This window comes from Prionailurus bengalensis, chromosome A3 (genome assembly GCF_016509475.1).
Source record: "Prionailurus bengalensis isolate Pbe53 chromosome A3, Fcat_Pben_1.1_paternal_pri, whole genome shotgun sequence".
NCBI classification, from domain to species: Eukaryota; Metazoa; Chordata; class Mammalia; order Carnivora; family Felidae; genus Prionailurus; species Prionailurus bengalensis.
Genome location: NC_057354.1, coordinates 86,161,597 through 86,182,913, shown reverse-complemented (window position 1 = coordinate 86,182,913; position 21,317 = coordinate 86,161,597). Strand labels below are relative to the sequence as shown.

General features: G+C 43.1%; 1 protein-coding gene across 1 annotated transcript; it reads left to right on the top strand.

Moving 5' to 3' along the window:
* The first annotated feature begins 14,209 nt into the window (after positions 1-14,209).
* Positions 14,210-20,607, top strand: BMP10 (bone morphogenetic protein 10). The gene is made up of 2 exons (XM_043603550.1): positions 14,210-14,615; positions 19,225-20,607. Exons 1-2 carry the CDS (start codon positions 14,282-14,284, stop codon positions 20,163-20,165), a joined length of 1,275 nt encoding a protein of 424 aa, XP_043459485.1. The 5' UTR covers positions 14,210-14,281; the 3' UTR covers positions 20,166-20,607.
* The last annotated feature ends 710 nt before the right edge of the window (positions 20,608-21,317 follow it).

Genomic DNA, 21,317 nt, shown 5'->3' with positions numbered 1-21,317 from the left:
CTCAGAAAGCGGTGTGCCGCACGTGTGCAGGCCCGAGGGGTCTGTGGCCTTGTCTGGGAGCAATGGGAGATTGGTGGAGGGTGGCCGGGAGGAGCACGTGGAAACAGGCTGAGAAATGGCAACGATATGGACAAAAAGAAAAAGAAATGAAGATCGTGTTAAAGCATTTTGCCAGTTCCTACCTGAGATGTTCATTAGTTTAATAAAACACTTGAGCGAGTGACACTGGAACCTGGCATTTTCATCCACAATAATCCAGCACTGAAGATGAACTTTTTATTGGGAAGTTAACCTCTCGTTGGCTCCATACCAAGTAACGAACAGCAAGTAGTAAAGGAAATAAAGCGGGAGCCCATCTTTATCTGCCCCCTGGAGAAGACCTTCCCTCCAGGCCTCTGGCCCCTGCCCTCCTCCTGCCCAGCTGCCCTCCCGCCTCCTCTCCTCACTGTTGATCTCTGGCTGCTTCCACTGAGGGCTGCCTCCTGCGGCCAGCTGACTGCCTCTGGTGCTACAGCCCATTAGTCTACTTTCTTCACCTGTCTGCTCAGCTCAGGTACTCTCTCAGAGGAGCCCACAATATTTGCTATCATCCCTGTGGTTCCGCAGGCCCAGTTTACTCCTGAAGTTTACGGTATTACTGAAATTCAAAGCAGGGCTGGCTTTGGTAAATATAGAATTGGCTCCGGTCCTACTTGTATGGACTGGTTAAGATTCTATAGGGGTTGTTTAAAATTTACGTTACATTTTACTGTATTTTATGGATGGAAATAGGTTTTAGTGGTGTTCACGAAGGTTGGGATTTATGTATGTGTTGAATTGTATTGCTCACTAAGCTGAGATCTTGAAACCTACAATGTATCCTACGTATATGACGTGGCATCACTGTGCAAACTCTACATCGCATTTCTGTCTTGAACTTCAGTTTCAGCTACCTCCTTGACATGCCGGCCTTGCTGTGCCGTTTTCAGTTCAAGTGTGCTAAGCTAAAAATTGCCCTCCACACAACCTCTCAGACCACTATTTTTCTAATTTTTATTTATTTATTTATTTATTTATATTTATTTTTTGAGAGAGAGACAGAGAGACAGAGAGCAAACAAGCTGGGGACAGGGGCAAAGGGAGAGAGAGAATCTTAAGCAAGCTCCACAGTGTGGAGCCCAACGCGGGGCTGTGAGATCATGACCTGAGCTGAAATCAAGAGTTGAATGCTCATGGGACACCTGGGTGGCTCAGCGATTAGGCATCTGACTTGGGCTCAGATCACGATCTCCTGGTTTGTGAGTTTGAGCATCGTGTTGGGCTCTGTGCTGCTTCGGATTCTGTGTGTGTGCGTGTCTCTCTCTCTGTTCCTCCCCAGCTCACACTCTGCCTCTCTCTCTCTCTCAAAAATAAATAAAGATTAAAAAAATTTTTTAAAAACAGAGTTGGACACTCAACTGACTGATTCACCCAGGTGCTCCCCAATTTTTATCTTCTAAGTGAAAAGCAAGTTAGGCGTCATCTTTCCACAGGTCCCCAAAAGGCTCGTCACTTGCCCTTCAGTGGCTTGGGCTCTGGAGGCAAACTATCCACTGGGTTAAAGTCCCCGTTCCACCACTTGGTACATGTTCCACAGTAGGTATATTATTTCGCCTCTTTGAGCCTCAGTTTCCTCCAGTGGCGAAATGGTGTCTGTCTATCTTTCGGCATTGTGAGGATGAAAGAGAATCACTCGTGTAAAGAAATGAGACATGACCAGACACGCAGGGGACTCAACATTTGTTGCTATTATGGTTATTACTATCACCATCATCATCCCTTCTCCATCCTTACACTAGTTTTACTCACCCTATGGTGTTGCCTCTTACTTCCCAGAGGAAATGGAGGGTATTAGGTATGAAATTCCCTAACTTCCACCACCTCCAATGTGACTCTGGCTCCACCCATCTTTTCCTCTTTCCCTCCATCACAGCCAACGTTCCCCTTTCTATGATGTCTCCTCCTCCTCCTGGCTGTGCTATCTTTGCTACCTGCCTCCTTCCATCAAGTTGCCCCCTCCTGGGGGATGCGGTGTTGAAGGGAATGACTGGGCTTTGCAACTGAAGAGAGCTGGTGTCAATCTTAGATCTGCCTCTCCCTGGCCCTCCGACCAGACTCTTCATCTGCAAAATGGAGATGATGGGTGGGGAGCACCTTGATCCTAAAAGCGTGGGGCTCAGTGCGAGGCACAAAGAAGGACCTATATAAATAGCAGCTGTTTTTGTTACTGTTATGTCTGTTAGGGTTGCCAGCCTCGTGCCACTGTGCATTACACAGTGTAGGTGCTTAACAAACATTTGTTCTAGTGGTGGTGGTGAATGATGAATTATTAGCCATGATAACTTGCCTCTGGCTGGGACTCAAGATTCCTGACTCCTCAGAGAGCTGCCTGATGTCACCACTGCAAGCTCCAGAGAGCAGCATTTATGCAGCAGGGGGATGCTCCAACCAAAATCATTTTATTTCTATGAGGATTTTTCCCCAAACCTAATGCAGTCTCCTGGTGAGCTGGACTAGACCGAGCAGAAGAATACCTTTTCTCTGGCTGTATACAGGTTCAAAGTTCAGGGGGCAGCAACAGTCTCCTTGTCTCCCCGTGGGTCACTGTTCAATCCATTTGAGAAGAAAAACAACCACGTAGAAAACACATTAAGGACAAGAAGGGGTCCAGGAGTGCCTGGGTGGCTCAGTCAGTTAAGTGTCTAACTCTTGTTTTTGGCTCAGGTGGTGATCTGAAGGTTCATGAGTTAGAACCCCGCAGAGGGTTCTACACTGACAATCCCAAGAGGAGCCTGCTTGGGATTCTCTCAACCTCTCTCTCTCTACCCTTACCCCGCGCATGCTCTCTCTCTCTCTCTCTCTCTCTCTCTCTCAAATAAAGAAATTAATTAATTTTAACAAAAGAACAAAAAGGGGTCCAGAGACCTTAATCTTGAAGACTTAGGGAAAGGAGTGGTAGGTTGGGAAGGATGTGTCCTCCTAAATGGAAGATGCCCAGACCTTTCTTGTCTCATCAGTCATGTGAGGACCAGAATTCTCATGAATCCCTGCCAGGATAACTAACATAATCAATTTTTAAAAATGGTCAAAAAGAGAACCTCAATATTTTCAAAGGAGACCCCTCTAAGGAAGGAGAGTAGGTAGGTATGGCCTGGGACAGAAAGTGGGTGGATGGATGGCAAGAGTTAAGAGATGTAAGTACTTTTAGAGGTTAGAATGCATCCATAGAGTTGAGGAAGATCGAGACATTTAGCGATGCTAGTATCCTTAATTTAAATATAGATTCTTCTGAACAACCTTCAGCTTAATTTTCTATATAAAACCCAAGCAGACAAATATGGGATGGCGCCACATCAAAAATGTCCTCCTTTGTTTATTGGTTTCATTGAGCAGATACTATGTGCCAAACTTCATACTAGTTTCCGAGGATAAATGAATGGAATACAGCTTCTGCCCTTAAGTTGTCCGTGGTATTCGAAGACAGGCATTCTAACCTTATCTCAGGGAAGCTGATACAACTCACAAGTATGTTAACCATGCAACAGAGAATGACCATTCTTGTGCCTAGAATAACAGCTTGGGTCTGCATATTTTGGAATCTGCTTTATCACAGATTTGGTCACTTGGCTTTATTGCTCTGGTGTTTCATGTTAGCTAAGCCAATGATTGCTATATGGTGAGAGTGGCAGAATCAAGTGACCACCGAGATCTCCTTTAAGAAAATGCTACAATTGTCTATTGTTCATCTATCCAAACTCCATTTAGCTGTCTGGTTGACTATTTAAAGAATTCTGTTGTTATTCTTCACTAGAATTCCTTTTAGATGCTGTTACCAATCCCAACTGCACAAAATCCCCAGGGGCAATTAACCAACAAGTCCTAAACATAAAACCTTGATGATAATAATAATAATATTATTATTACTAATAATAATTATTATCACTAATAATAATTTTGGAGGGCGTGTGAAGGTCCATATAATTGGCTTTGGTCTCCTGGACTTCCACACAAAGTAAATTGCATCAGAACAGGCTTCACTGAAGGGACTTATCTAAAATTCACTTTATCATTTTTCCAGTCATATATTCACATCGCTTTGTAAAGATTGCTTACACAGAATTGCTGTCTTATGACATCATATAATTAGGTTGGAACTTGACTCTGTGATCTGACCTTTTTCCATTGAAGGGAAGTAACAAAAAGAGATATACTTGGGAGTGACTGAGCCTTATAAGGCAGAAGTGACCATCTCCTTTTGTTTAGAAAACAGAAGTTGGATTCTGCAAATAGATTTGCTGTTCCAACATTACCTATAAATCCAAAGGTTATTCATTGCTTCAAGTTTCTTTTTGTTGTTGTTGTACGCATGACATTTAATGAAGATGGGTCACATGTAGACCGTGAGTGCACAAGGAAATGTATGATGCCCAGCAACGGTTCTGTCACAACACACTTAGGCTATCACGCTGATACGGAAGACCTTCTCCAAGAAGCCCTTCTGGCATGCAACCTTCTGAACTTGTCAAGTGAAAGTATTCGGAAGAGTGGCTGCCCACTGATAAGGGGGTCTCAGTTATTTCTCTCTCCTTCCTTCTCTCTTCCTGCAGAGTGTCTGAGTCCAGCTGGGCTGACCTCTGATGTTCCTTCCCACTTTGAGAGGCAACAATTCTCAGTTACGGGATTTGTCTCAGTGGCTCCGGAGACTGGGGAACAAGGGGTTACTTTGTAACATTCTATATGGTTATACATTCTCAGACTATGACACCGATATTCACACGCTGATCTGGCTGAAACAAATCTTTTTAAATAAAACCATGTGTTATTTTTTTTTTCTTCCAGGTATCCATCATCTTATACTAGTCACTTTCCAAGTTCAATATCATGAGTGTGTTTGCCCAGACCTTGCAGCTCTCTGGGGCGGGGGGGGGGGGGGGGGGGTCCTGGTGGTAATCTCAAAGAAGGAGTGTGTGTCACTTTTTCTGAATATATGCACACCGAATTCTATAGACATGACCCTATCTTCTTAATGAAAAAAGAAAGGGGAACTCATTTTTTGCCTGTCCCTCTGGGAAACAGGAGAGAACATTTGAAACTGAAACATTCCTAGGAAATCTAAAAATATTTAAGTGCGCATTCCGCCTTCAGGGAGACCACATTAACAGCTAGTACAGAGAAGCCCACAGCCCTACACCTGATTTATGCATATAACCATGCAGTCAAGGTTTTAGGTCATGCCCTCTCCACCTTCTCAGAGCCCAACTATATGGACTATCAGCCTGTTTGGACAAATCAGAGGGAGAAGTTAGTTTAAATCCAAGTTTCTCCTAACTCGGTGATGTCAGGGGGATTCACTCAATTGTTTCGAACCTGAGTTTCGTCTGTAAAATGGGGAAACAAATGCCACCTTCACAAAATGAGGCTTAGGTCACGGGGGCAGATGGCTGACACCTTGCAGGACTTAGTGTAGAACTCCGGGTTTATTCCTCTCCCCTGTTCCACATTAACATGTTTGGAGAGCCCAGGAAACATGCTCTTCATGGTTCCTCATGGAACTGGAGTCCAAACAACTAGAAATCCACTAATTTCCTTACCTCGTGTCTCTTAGTTTTTCTTCTAAGCTGCTTGCCAGGTCTGAGTGTCTTGTGAGGCGTGAATGGCAGCTTATCTTGCTGAGAGTGTGGAATAAACCCTTAGCAGCCTCTGGTGTTAAAGGGCTTGACTTATCTCAGTGTGATGGCAGAGAGCCCTGGCTGGGTGTGCGTCTTTGCCTTTGCACCCTGTATGGCTGCTTACCACAGCTGTCAAACACCTCGAGTGATCCCAAGAGCACACTGATGGACGGCCTATTCCGCTCGTAGGATCTCCTAGGCCAGTGGGCATTTTCATTTTTAGTATTTACCCCTTAAGGAGCACATGCCCCAAAAGATTTTGTTAGGCTCAAAGAACTGTGAAAATGTCACTTAAGGCACAGATAATACAATCTTCTGTAACATGTAAAAGCTCGCCTCATTCAATGAATAAATGTGAAAGGTGAGAAACTCGATTTAAAATGCAACTGGGAAACTCACTATTCTATTTGTTTTTTTAATTTTTAAATGTCTATTTACTACTTTTGAGAAGGAGAGAGAGAACACAAGCGAGACAGGGGCAGAGAGAGAGGGAAGCACAGAATCGAAATAAGCTACAGGCTCCGAGCTGTCAGCAGAGCCCCCCCGTGGGGCCCGAACCCACGAACTGCGAGATCGTGACCTGAGCTGAAATTGGACATTCGATCAGTTGAGCCACCCAGGGGCCCCCTCACTATTCTAAGACATTCTTTGTGAAGCTTTTTTTGAGCTAATCATCAGCATAATATTTTATCTTTTTGGATCAATTTATATACTTTTTCTGAATGTGGGCTGTCTTTTCTTCCTTTGTGAGCAAAAGAGGATAAGATAATCATTTATCTTCTTGTTATTTTCAAGAGTTGGAGATAGCAGATGGGGTACTAGTTCTTAGGAAAAGAGGCACCCTTCTCTCAGAACTTTTCCCAAGGGCTTCTAGAGCACCAAGAGAAAGGTTCAGACTTGCTCTTTCGTAGTAAGGGCTTAATCCATTTGGATTTGATTTTTGCATAAAGAGTGAAGTAGGCAATCAATGTTTCCCATAAATGATCCCAGCACCATTTATCAAATCATTGATCTTTTTCCCACTTACCTGCAAAATGCAAGCCATTATGTATCATTTTTTCATATTTGGAAGTCTTTTTCTGGGCTCTTTTCTGTTTTGACCTCTTCCTACAAAAACACAGCATCCCCTTGATTATTGCTGATTTTTAATGGGTTTTAATAGTTGGTAAGAAAACTCTGCCATCGAATTCTCCCAAGATTGCCTTAGCTATTCTTAACCCTTTGTTTCTACAGTTAAATTTTAGGCTCATCTTTCCAAGTTTTATTAAAAGTCCTGTGAGGATTGCCACTGAAATTTTATTGAATCTATGTAGGGATTTAGGGAATATTGACATCTTTATTATATTGCCTTATTCGTGAACTTGGAATGTTGCTCTGTTCATGTAAGTCTCCTTTCCTGTCCTTCAATGACATTATTTTTTGCTCCTGGGTACCGTGATTTACATGGGTTGAATCATTCATTATAGAGTTGTGGGAGCCAACACAATACTTTAAAACAGTGCTTGCTTCCCAACTCAAATTATGCCTTTTGTCCAGAAGATGATCTCATGCTCTGTTGCAGATACCAGGAATGAATGGAGAGAGCAAGAGAAGAGAGAGCCCCCAAGGCTCAACCAGAGTCCTTGAAGTCAACCAACACAAATGTTGGCAAGGATGTGGAAAAATAAGAACTCCCACAAGAAACAGAACTGGGAAAATCATTTGGCAAACACTTTGGCAATAAGATTATTCGTAGTAGCACTGTATGGAATGGGGAGAAAAGAAACAACCCAGTGTCTTATCAACAGAGTGATGAACAAATAAATCTTATATATTTATAAAGCCAATAACCATCCTGTTGAGTGCAAAAAATCAAGTCACATAAGAGACTTTACAGCGTGATTATTTATATACAAGTTAAAATAGGCAAAACTAAACTTCATATTTTTAGGAATTTGTTCATATGTAGTAAAATCATAAAAATGTAATAGATTGATTAGCAGAAAATTCAGTCTAGTAGTTACATCTACTGAGGAGAAGGAGACAAATTGGGAAGGGTTTCACTGTAGGTTTTAAAGGTAACTGGGCTTTTGCACTTTTTTAAAATGTTTTATTTATTTTTGAGAAAGAGACAGAGTGCAAGAAGGGGAGGGGCAGAGAGAGAGGGAGACACAGAATGTGAAGCAGGCTCCAGGCTCTGAGCTGTCAGCACAGAGCCCAACACGGGGCTCGAACACATGGACTGTGAGATCATGGCCTAGGCCGAAGTCAGACGCTTAACTGACTGAGCCACCCAAGTGCCCCAGGCCTTTTCCACTTATAAACTGGGTGTTGGTTCCACGGTTATTTCAGTTTTATTATTTTCATCAAAATTTTTAGGGGCGCCTGGGTGGCTTGGTCGGTTAAGCGTCCGACTTCGGCTCAGGTCATGATCTCACGGACTGTGAGTTCGAGCCCCGCGTCGGGCTCTGTGCTGACAGCTCAGAGCCTGGAGCCTGCTTAAGATTCTGTGTCTCCCTCTCTCTCTCTGCTCCTCCCATGTTCATGCTCTGTCTCTCTCTGTCTCAAAAATAAATAAACGTTAAAAAAATTTTTTTTTAATTTTTATATACTTCATATAAACACTTTGTGTATATGGTAATAAGATTTTAGAATGACAAATTAATTATTTGAAGTTTTAGATGAGTAGTATAGATGGCATAAGAACTGATCCACATACGTAGAGGGGGGTCTCAAGAAAATGCATGCCTACTTTAATAATGGATACTTATTTTAAATGGAATTTGTACTGTTATGAAATTATTGTAAGTAATCTTAAGGAAGAAAATATTTGGATGTTTGCTATGATTTATTCCTTCAATGACTATTAATTAACTACTATGTGCCAGGTAAAGCTCTAGGCACTTACTGACATTGTGGAACATGTATTCCTGCCAGGGGATAAAGAACGGGTGGCAGAGAGAGATAGACAGGAAAACGTGTGCATATTAATTAAATTGTATTAATTTATCTTATGTTAGGAGGTGATTATATTAATAAATTGTATCTTATGTTGGGAGGTGATTAGGAGTGCTAGAGCAGGTAAGTACGTTTAAGATTGCTTGGCAGACTGCCATTGTGAATAGACTGTTCAGAGCAGGCTTCATGGAGGAGGTTACTTCTGAGCAAAGACTAGAAGGGGGTGAGAGTGACTATGTGGATTTGGAGGAGGGAGGAAGGTTGTTTCAGTCAGAGGAGCAATTGAAGCAAGGATTGTAAAGCGGGAACACGCGTGGGGTGTTTAAAGAATACCACGGTGGCCACTGGGGCTGGTGTGGAGTTAGTAAGAGGCAATGACATCAGAGACGTAATAGAGGGCCATGTGGGCTTTTGTAAGACTTTGTCTTTTTCTCTGAGTGAGGAAAGGAGTGATGATATGATGTCATGTCAGGATCTAGGTGCCATGTTGAGAATGAACTGCTAGGAGGTGAGGACAGAAGCAGTTAGTAGCCTATTACCACAATCCAGGCAAGAGGTGATGTGGCACAGACCACATCCATGTATGTTTCCATGTATTTCTGAGACTGGCCGTATTGTATGGAGAATAAATGTTATCTGACCACTTCATAATTTCTCTTTTACAGACCCAAATTTCAAGTAAACAAAATATATGAATACATTACTGGTTGTGAAGACCATGTGGGAAATGTGAAAAACCCTTGAGATGAAACGGTGAGTGACAAAAAAAAGAAAAGGCAAAGTTATGTATCTGTGTAGCATGGCTGTTTAAAAAGAATCCATGGGGCGCCTCGGTGGCTCAGTCGGTTAGGTGTCCGACTTCGGCTCAGGTCATGATCTCACGGTCCGTGAGTTCGAGCCCCGCGTCGGGCTCTGTGCCGACAGCTCAGAGCCTGGAGCCTGCTTCAGATTCTGTGTCTCCTTCTCTCTCTGCCCCTCCCCCGTTCATGCTCTGTCTCTCTCTCTCTCTCTGTGTCAAAAATAAATAAACATTAAAAATTTTTTTTTGTTAAGAATCCAGGACCTCCTATGTGGTCCAGCCCCTGCTTCCTCTTAGACTTCATCTTCTGTAACTCTCCCCCTCACTTGATTTTAATAACCATCCTGCCCTTCTCGCTGATGCTTGCACCTCCCAAACATGCTGTCACTTTACAGTCTTTGCATGGGCAGTTCCCTCTGCCTGCAATGGTCTTCCTTCCGTGGACCCGCATGGCTGGCTCCCTCACCTCCACTTGGGAGGCCTTCCCTAGACTTGACAATTAAATAGCAACCCCTTCCCCTTGGCCTTCCTTGTCCTCTGACTTTTTTTCCCCCCACTGTATTTATCACCACCAACCAGACACTTCATTTTAGTTGTATATTTGTTTATTGTTTCTCTTCTCCCAGCTCGAAAGTAAACTCCATAAGGTCAGGGGTTTGGTCTGTTTTCTTTAGGTTTTGTTTTTGATCCGTACATGGTAGGTATGTACAAGAAATCTTGAGGGGAAAACTGTGACAAAGAACTGAATTTTTTTATTACTAGCCTAATTACTAGTTAAAACAATTTTTTTAAATGCTTATTTGTTTTTGAGAGAGAGACAGGATGAGTGGGGGCGGGGAGGGGCAGAAAGAGAGGGAGACACACAGAATCCGAAGCAGGCTCCAGGCTCCGAGATGTCAGCACAGAGCCCGACGTGGGGCTAGAACTCAGGAACTGTGAGACCATGACCTGAGCTGAAGTCAGACACTTAACCGACTGAGCCACCCAGGCGCCCCTATTACTAGCCTAATTATTGATGAAAATTCACATGAGAAGCCTGATTGGTGAATGAAGGGCTCATGTGGAAGGTTATAGAAAGAAGGAGGTAAGGGGCTACTTAAACCACAGACGTTGGAGGAGCTGAGTTGAGGAGATGGCCCCTGTGTGTTGCTGTGTGAGAAGCACTTGGTAGACTGAAAAGCCTCAGGTAAGTAGCAACCTAAATGCTGAGGGCTCAGAAGAAGCAAGGAAACACTTCCTTGACTGAAAATGTGGACTCTGAAACATGAATTGATGAGAAATGCCACCGTCGAGGCAGCTTCCAATCCTAGAGGAGATTTCGGGGGAGATGACATCAGAGGAGAAGAGCAGGAGCTCTCTGACCCAGCCGAGGGACAAAGGCAGCCTAAATGGTTTCCTAAGTCTCGGTACTATGGGCAAGATCTGGACTGGAGAACGAGACGGCAGCCAGAAAGCAGATTCTAGTAGCAGGCAAGGGAATAATCAGTGCAGGCTATCTATCCTCGTGTTGAGTTAGCAAATTCTAACGGCATGTAGCTTACAGAGCTCTGGCTTAGTTTTAGGCAATACTTAACGTGCACCTGTTATACATAGTACAACGGTAATATGTAGTGCTAAAATACCAAAATATTTCCATACAGGCTGGTAAATAGCTGTTGCCTAAGCCCCTCCACCAGTATCCCACCCCAAACTCCCCAAGATCTAGAGCTCATTAAGGGAAGCTTGAGGCCTCTGCAATCCTGCTCTGGCACTCTGGCTTGTATCTGTTTTGATTGGCTTGGACCCGTTATATGGCTTGCTGAATGTTTTTATTATCATACTTGGTTTGAGAACGTATACCTCAAAGTCCTGAAAATTCCTAAGTAGCAAGAGTAGTGTCAGGCTTCTGAAGTAGGGTCCAAGGTGGAAGGTGGAGTCATGTCCAAAGATCTCCTGACTTCACTGACCATTTGTCAGTCAAGACAATTTTGTTGATCGCATTTATTCAGGACCTGTTCAGTCCTAACAGGGGACAGCAGCATTCACATGGGTGTTGTCCAATGGATCTTACCTTCCCTGGATCACAGATCCCTTTGAAAACTCCAATGGAGTTCAGTCAGATCCTTCGAGTACGTACAGTAACTAGAACTAGTCTTAAAAGTTGGCCCACACTTTGTAAAGTGGAGACTCTGGAGCATTTTACAGTGGGTTTGATAAGCATGATGCTAGTTAATATTTTGCTCTCCACCCATGGAGGTTCTCTTAAAACATCTAGACATGCCTCTCATCGTTGACTCAGAAAATAGTCATCTTCCATCTACTCTAAACGGGTTATAACACGTTCCAAATGAAAGGGATCCAAAATAATGAGACAGTGCAAAGTAATAGAATAGACTGTGTCCAGGAAATCAAGATAGGGGAAGGAATGTGGAGATATTTGGACCTTTTAAAGTCAGGTGAGAGCCATCAGGAGAAGCTTCTAGGTAAAATCATGTGGATAAAGACACTCTGCAGCTAAAATTCAAAGTATCCCAGGCCTAGAAGAGGGTGAGGCTTCTGCCTCTCTCTCTCCTCCATGCATGGAGTCCAATCTCCTTCCTTGTCCACCCCCAGCGCAGATGTGGGGCTTAGGGACATTGCATTTCAAGAAGTCATAGGCATTGAGATGTGGTTATAGACATTTTGTTATTTTATATTTAAGTCAGCCAAAAATATAAACATTCTTGATGCAGCAACTGGTCCAGATGTTCAACCCCAACAGTTACTCCAACACCGAATACGGAGGATTCATGGAAATCTCAGCTGCGTGTGTTCCCCCTAAGAATGCAAAACGCTGGAGTTCTGTGATGTGGGATGTCCGTCCCTCCTCCTGACCTTTGAAGCCAGTGCGCCCGGGCTGTAAGTACCGTCACTTACTCTGCTGTCCTGAGGCAGTTACACGCACATGCCTGCCATTCAGAGTTTTGGAGTGTGCGTTGACATCTCTGTGTGTGTGAAGAGAAACGGGTGCTTGTTTTGATGCAGGACATGATACAAGGGCCCCGCTGGTATGCTGTCAGAAACCTCATGTTAAAAGCCCATCCCCGGGGCGGGTTGGACTCTCTTGCTTATGGACCTGTTAGGGTATAATCTATTTCTACTCTACAATTGTCTTTTTAATGTGGGAGCCGGAGCCTCAACCAAGATGGAACACTGAATGAAAATCAACAACTACTCAACAAAGGCACAATTTTGAGGAGAGACTTTCCCTCAAAATACAAGTCTTTCTATGGTAGTTCAAGAAAACTGCTGTAAAGTTGCATTTTAGGGGAGGAAAGGATCAGAAGATGGTTGCGCAGGGAGCTCACAAGAAAAAGGATAGTGGAGATATTGTAGCCAACCTATTGGGGTAAACATAGGAAAGTTTAACTCAGAAACTAGGAGAGTATTCCAGTGTATCAAATACCTGGAACCAGTCTTCCGGACACAACGCCAGCTGCCTGTAATTGCACAGGGAGTGCACTGAACAATTCAGAAGACACCAGTCCCACCACCTCAGGGGAGAGAGCACTCCCTGGAATTTTCCACCCAGCCTGACCGCACCACACCAATACTGCCACTTACTAGGGCTGGAAAGTGATATGAACTTGATCTGTCCTTCCTAAACCAGGCACACAATCAGTTTCACCAGTTTCTCAGACAAAGGCATTTGGCATTTTTCATCTGCCTAATAACGCTGTTTGCCAAAATTTTATTTGGAACCACCTGATCAGTTTGGTTTAGCCATAAAGATGGATTTGGCAGAGATTTTTGCCCATCCTGATACTTCATTGCCAGGGTGAAGGACCCGGGCTTCACGTCCAGCTGCAAATCGCTGCCTGCCTCCTGACTGTGGACTCTCTAGGCAAGGCTCGGCTGGGGCTTACTTAGCCCTTGCCCCAACCTCAGGGAACACCGGTTGAAAAGTCTGTTTTCTTTTTTGTATAAGAGTCAGAAGGCCTAGGTTCAAATCCTGACTCTATCACCTTGTAGCTCTGTGACCTCTAGCAAGTTATTGAATTTTAGTGACCCATACCTGCGATGGGAATAATAATAGGGTTATTAGAGGGAGCACATTTGGTGATATACACAAAGCACTTAGCACAACGCCTGTTTATAGGAAAGCACCTAAGAAATTTTAGTTGCTATTATAATGAAACACTCACCCTATGTTTCAAAAGCCATTTAACCAGATTAAATCTGTATGAAAAGGCCCTTGACCACAAAGTTTATACTTCCCTGTTTCTAAAAACGTAAGCTTCTAAAAATTTATATAAATTCATTTATATCTATTAGCTTAACTTAGAGATGCTGGATATTTGATCTGACTTCAGAAATGTTGATGTGAGGACGGAAGCCCTATCACTGGAATTAATACGTGTTGCCACTGATGTGTATTGTGTTGATTCTTAGTATCTATTCTAGGCATGTGTGAAAGTGAACCGCATAAAAGCAGAACTTAGACATTCCTGCCGAAAGGAAGTGGATTGAAAGGAAGAGAAGCAGAGCTTCTGTGAAGAGAAAATTGTCCTATCTCTTCGCCAGTGTCAGAATGTGGAAATGTTTACAAAATGCTCATTAAAAGAAAAAAGGATCGCAAGATAGAAACAAAATCTGGTGCACAAGTTTACACTGGGGAGATAAGAAAGGCTAGGCCCCTATAGGGGATTTTGTTATCCAATTACTGCAACCTGACTTTTGAGGGGAGAGGAAGAGTGGTAGGGGGAGGGAGAGAGAGGGGAAGAGTTTCCAAACTTGTCTCCAGTGACACGAGACATTAACGCGCTACAAGATAAAACTGCCACTTAGAGCCCAGGAGAGCTAAACCTTCCCGGGTTGGCCTGGGGGCTTGAGCAGAGTCATGGGTCCTCTGGCCCTGCAACTGTGCGCTCTCGTCTGCCTGGTGGTTCACTCAGTTTCTGGCAGCCCCATCATGAGTCTGGAGCAGTCACCTCTGGAAGAAGATATGCCCCTCTTCGATGATGTCTTCTCAGAGCAAGATGGTGTCGACTTTAACACATTGCTGCAGAGCATGAAGAATGAATTCCTCAAGACACTGAACCTCTCCGACATCCCCTCGCAGGATTCAGCCAAGGTTGACCCACCAGAGTACATGCTGGAGCTCTACAACAAATTTGCAACAGATCGGACCTCCATGCCATCTGCCAACATCATTAGGAGCTTCAAAAATGAAGGTAAGTTTACATATTATTGATAGATTCTGCTTGGATTTTTTTTCAAGAGGCGGATAAGAAAATTTACAATGTGTGGGAATAATATAGATAAGGGTGAATGCCTCTGTATAAGGGTGTATGTACATAGATACTCAAAAACAATTCACATTTTGGGTCTATACCATTTTCATGGTCATTTCCCAAATGTTATTAAAAGGTACTAAAGAATATCTTTTAATCCAAAGCCATTTTGACTTCATGATTGGGTTGTTAAAATTTTTTTAAGTTTGAACAGTAAGTGATAAAAAAATTATGTTGGTCGACCACTATATTTGTGCGTGTCATTTTCCAGATACGTCTCAATTTCTGTTTGCCTTTTGATTGACTCAAAAATGCATGAACTTCTGCTTGGAATGTAAATGGTGAAAACAGACAACACCCAAAAGTTGTGATTTGTGCTTCTTTCGAACTTTGAATGAGTTTCTATTTTCTGACCTTATTGAAGAAATATTCAGACAGGCTGAAAATGTATGTTTTAGAGGTTCTTCCTAAAGTTTTGGTGTGTGTGTGTGACATGTTTATCCTTGAATCACTGTTTATAATGCCCAGGAATAATGTATGACCCAGTTAATGATCCAACTTATTTCAATGTCTTTATGAATAGTAATGTGCAAGTTTTAAATATCAGTAGGAAACCTATGGTATCTCCCCCAGCTTTATTCAGTGACTAAATCTAATGACCTAGCAAGTTAATCTTTTAGTTAATATGGTACTAGTAGGCATATGTATGGTAAAAGCTGTAGATCTAAAGAAATGAATTCTTTAATATTTACCATAATCATTAACCAGGTAGAAAAGAGGGTTTTGATTGATAGTGACCAGACGTTCTTAAAAGCAGAAAGGCAATAGCAAAGCAATAGCTTAGGATTTAGAATTTTGAGACACGGTTGACTTAGTAGCTAGAGATAATTAGTTTGATTTCTCTGGGCCTCAATTTGCTCATCTGTAAACTGGGGATAATATATCTATGTAACATAATTGAGCTATTTCAAAGAGGTTCTGAGTGAGAAAGCACTGCATTTACTATGAATTGCTGAATAAACATCAGATATTACGAATGAATTCCTTAAATTCTAGGCACTGGAGGAAATGGGGAGTGGGTGTTGCTCAGTCTTTAAGATATCGTTTGCCTTTAAAACTTAGGTAACTGCCCAAATTTCAGATGTTTAGTAACACATTGGAAATGTTACTTAGTAACATTTAGTAACATAATGGAAATGGCAAACTGAAGTCACGGATTCCTTTTGGGGGTGAGTCTGGATTGAAAATAAATAGCTTCCTTCCATGGGAAACCTTCCTAGTGTTTCCGAGCACTGAGCCCTGGGTGCCTGGCTGAGAGTGCAGGTGGGAAAGTGTTCACATCCCCTGGGAACACAGAAGTGCTTCAGTTCTCGCTTCTTCCGTGGAGGATTTGCGTGAGGCAGGTCAGGAAGTGGAGTTTACAGAGCATCTGATCACTGGACACCCAGCGAAAGCCGGAGCGGATCTCTCCGTGGACGCCCCGGCTGTGGCGTCCTCTGCCAGTCTGCAGGTGGAGTGTGCACTGGGCTAGCCCTAGTGGCTGTTACTGTCCCTCCTTTGACTCTTTGGGTCTGCACAGTGCAGCTGCCTAGGAGACAAAGACCAACCCTTCCATCCCCACAAAACAAAACACAAAAAAACCTCCTCCAAATCTAACTAATCAGGGGAAAACAAGCGCACCTCTAAGGTAGAAAAAAGCCATGACTTTAATTCCTACCGCTGCTGACCTCACTTCATCGTTTTGGGGAAGTCAGTCCTCTGCACTGAGGCTTGATTTGTTCTGGTGTAAAACGAGCACAATAGCAATAAAGAGTCATTGTAAGTACTAAATAAAACAATGCTTTCAAAACACCTGGCACGTTACAATATGCTCAACTAACGTTAGTTCCCTTGCCTAGAATGCAACACCTCCATCCACTACTTAGTATATTTGTACATGCTCTGCGGACTTATTTTTTTAATGGCTTTATTGAAGTATAATAGATATACAATAAACTGCACATATTTGAAGTATATAATTTGACAGGTTTTGACATATATAAACATCCGCTGAAACCATGACCACAATCAAGATCGTGAACATATTCATCACCACCCAAAGTTTCCTTGTGCTCCTTTGGAATTTCTTCCACCCACCACCATAAGCCCTTATCCTGCACTTTTGTCATGGATGGAGCAACCAGTCTACCTTCCTATTTTTGATCTTCTCATGTTCCCTGTCCAAGGAGAGTCAAGTCTCTCTATTCTTCTAAGAGGGACAACTCCCAAGTTACTTGATGTATTAAGAACATATGCCATGCCCATAAATCAGTTTGATCTGATGTTCACAATCATCAACTAATCAATATTTTGAAAGTGTTGCCTCTGTTTAAGGCATCATGGTAGCATGGAGGCACAGAAGGAGTTTAAGGCACAGTGCCTGCCAGCTTGGTCATGATCTAGTTGGGAAGACCCATTCATAAAAAGAAACCTGAAATGGAAGGATATAAATGGCAAAGCTCAAAGGAGAGACAGAGAGTAAATATTCAAGGGACCCAGAAGGGAGTGAACTTCTAGATAGGGATGTGAAGAGGGGGAAAACCCCACGAGGAGGGGCCACACACCCAAAAGGGGAGAAGACTTTCCAAGAGTCAGAGGAACATCTCCAAAGGTGCAATACACAACAAGGCAAAGGAATGTTTTGGCAAATGGTGAAGATATCAGCCTACTTTATTTTTTTAAGTTTTTATTTATTCATATATTTTGAGAGAGAGAGAGAGAAAGCGAGAAAGAGAGAGAGAGAGAGAGAGAGAGCAAGCACAGTGGGAGAGGAACAGAGAGAGAGGGAGAGAATGCCAAGCAGGATCCTCACTGTCAGTGCAGAGCCCGATGTGGGACTTGAACTCACAAACCTTGAGATCATGACCTGAGCTGAAATCAAGAGTTGGGCGTTTAACTGACTGAGCCACCCAGGCACCCCTCAGTCTCCTTTCGATAGGAATTTTTATGATTTAAACTTTCAACAAATATCAGTTGGCCAATTACAATGTTCCATGTACTGTAGGGGATGAATGGCAGCTATACGTCGATCAGGAGGTTAAGGCCTGGTTATAGCTCCTTTTAAGAGTCATGTTAGAGAATTCAGATTCATTCCTTTGACCAGTATTTCCCACTGTTGGTGTTTGAGATGATTTTAGTGGTACCCAGAGAAAGCTGTAAATTATGAGACCTTATTATATATTTTCATTAACGTGGATCAGAAAAAAGTCCACATGGCTATCACCTCAATGCCCTCATTTCATGAATGTTGTTGCTTAGGACAGAACTAAAAGAGATATTAAGTACTAAAAAAAATATTATAAAGTGAAATAAGAATATTAAAAGGTACAATCTGGAACAAGGACCACACTAAAATCAGGAATTGGTTACAGAGTTGGGAAAACTGCCAGAGGTGATAGAGAACCCCTCCATTGGTGGGTCCTTAGTACCCTGGTTTCATGGAACCCTTTGCTGGTTGACAAATGCCTTCAGGGACATTTTGTAATCATGTATTTCCTGGGGGGCAAGTGTATAGAGGCTTTGGGCTCCCGTAAAATTCTCAGATAGGAAGTCAACATGCTAACATTTGGAGGCATGCTTCTGAGACTAAAGGACTTTTAAAAATCTGTTTCATAAACATTCCGAGTGATTCTTATGTACCAAACTCCGTGATGGTTGCTAAGGGTAGAAGACTACCGTTGGGATAGAAGACTTCTATCCCAAGTTTCCTTTCCTCCCATTCCTCCTTGTTGACAACCACACACCCAAAATTCATCCACTGTGACCCCCTTTGTATTTGGCTATCTGGTTACCTTGTCAGATTTTGGCGTCTAGAGCAGAAGTCAACAAAATATTTCTGTAAAGGGCCAGACAGATAGTAAATATTTTAGGTTTTGGGGGCCATGTTGTTGTCACAATTCTGCCATTGTAGTACAATAGTAGCCACTGACCACACAGAAATAAATGGGTCAGGCTATGTTCCCATGATGCTTTATTTCCAGAGGTAGAGCCCAATATGGCCCATGGGCTATAGTTTGCCAACCCCCAATATAGCTGAAGGTCTTTTAATGCTCAGCCAACCATGTGGGCAATCTCCACCCATTACAAATGCACATGTGAAAAGCCATGAAGTCCTCATCTCTGAAAAACTTCCAAGAAAGAACAACCACCCCATGTCCAATTTGACGTCTCCTCACTGGTTGGAATAACTGGGGGCTTGCCTGCACAGTCTCCAGGCTTCCTCCCAGCTCTGTCATTCTGTGGCTGATAAGCTACGCAAGCAAGGCCGGGAGAGCGGTGTCCCATTCATCAGGCAGCCATTTTCCATCTTAGCCTTGGCTGCGAAAGTCAGCTGAGTATTCTACCACTGACCTTTCAGTGTTTTCTGTCAGAGAATGTTAACATTGTGTTTGTTCTCATTGATTTCTCAGTGTCAAGCTTCTCGTGCAGACAGGCCCTTTTATCACATAAATAAGCATCTGTTTTTCTCAGTGACATACAGCAATTCTGATTTTTGTCTTTTTTTTTTCAGATCTGTTTTCCCAGCCAGCCAGTTTTAATGGGCTCCGAAAATACCCTCTCCTCTTCAATGTGTCCATTCCTCACCATGAAGAGGTTATCATGGCTGAACTGAGGTTGTACACGCTGGTGCAAAGAGATCGCATGATCTATGATGGAGTAGACCGAAAAATTACCATTTTTGAGGTACTAGAGAGCAGAGGGGACAGTGAGGGTGAAAGAAGCATGCTGGTCTTGGTGTCGGGGGAGATCTATGGAACCAACAGTGAGTGGGAGACTTTTGATGTCACTGAGGCCATTAGACGTTGGCAAAAGTCAGGTTCATCCACCCACCAGCTGGAGGTCCACATTGAGAGTAGACACGACGGAGTTGAGGATGCTGGCAGGGGACAACTGGAAATAGACACCAGTGCCAGGAATAAGCATGTCCCTTTGCTTGTCGTGTTTTCTGATGACCAAAGCAGCGAGAAGGAGCGGACAGAAGAACTGAATGAAATGATCGCCCATGAGCAACTTCTGGAGTTTGACAACTTGGGCATGGACAGTTATTCCAGCGGACCTGGAGAAGAAGCTTTGCTGCAAATGAGGTCAAACATCATCTATGACTCCACTGCCCGCATCAGAAGGAATGCTAAAGGAAACTACTGCAAGAGGACCCCGCTCTACATCGATTTCAAGGAGATTGGCTGGGACTCTTGGATCATCGCCCCACCTGGATATGAAGCCTACGAATGCCGTGGGGTTTGCAACTACCCCCTTGCAGAGCATCTCACACCCACAAAGCATGCGATTATCCAGGCCCTGGTCCACCTCAAGAATTCCCAAAAGGCTTCCAAAGCCTGCTGTGTGCCCACCAAGCTAGAGCCCATCTCCATCCTCTACTTAGACAAAGGCGTGGTCACCTACAAGTTCAAATATGAAGGCATGGCAGTCTCTGAATGTGGCTGTAGATAGGAGAGGAGTCCTGTGCTAATTTAATAACTGTAAATGTGTATATTTTGTGTTCCTATTTAATGAGATTATTTAATAAGAGTGTACAGATGATAGAGGCTTGCTGCCTTAGGGAAATGGGCAGGTCAGTTTGTTGTAGGAAATGCATGTTTTGCTAATACAATATCATCCCTTCCAATATGTTTTTCTTTGGACTTGCCATTTCTTGTCGATGCCATTTCCAATAGCAAGTGGCAAGCCACACTAATTGTCCTCTATGTCATTTTGAAAACAACAGGCCCTAAGCAGAAATAGAGTGTCAGTGATAGATACTTGTGTATGTATATGTGTACAGAGATAAACTTACAAAATTCTCCTGGTTCTATAGAGGTAGATTATACTCCCTCATATGCATGACTCAATCAAATGTGTATATATTAAAAACTGATGGTATATTCTCAGTCAACTCTTCTCTGAGTAGGATTTATGTCAAGATAATTTGCACCAGGAATTTGACCATCCTATGAAGTATGACATTTCCTAAATACTATTGGAAATGTAGGTGTAGCTTTTTTTTTTTAACTTTTTTAAAGTTTATTTATTTATTTTGAGAGAGATAGAGACAGTGTGAGTAAGGGAGGGGCAGAGAGATAGAGGGAGAGAGAGAGAGAGAGAGAGAGAGAGAGAATCCCAAGTAGGCTCTGCATGATCAGCACACAGCACGATGTGGGGCTCGAACTCACAAAACTGCGAGATTATGACCTAAGCTGAAACCAAGAGTCGGAGGCTTAACTGACTGAACCACCCAGGCGCCCGGAAATGTAGATTAGCTTTTATCAGTTGAGTTTGTGCCATTGCTCAGGGCAACAGGACCAGGTAAAGGGTGCTGCCTGTTTAAGGAGAGGGGTTATCTGATACAGAAATCAAAGGGCTTCAAGAGGCAGTGGCCTTAAGCTACATTACCAAAGAATGAGTCCCTGGAACACCACTGCGCTCTAGAGGGCAGCGCCTGGTCAAGAAAAAAAAAAGAAAGAAAAAACAAACAGAAGGAACTTCAGGATGTTCCTGAGATAACAGGACAGCAAGGCCATGTGTGTTGGCCTTTACTGCTGCAGAGGGTAGAGGAGGTGGGACGGTGCTCGCAGGAGAAGAGAGAAAAGGATATAGATGCTAACT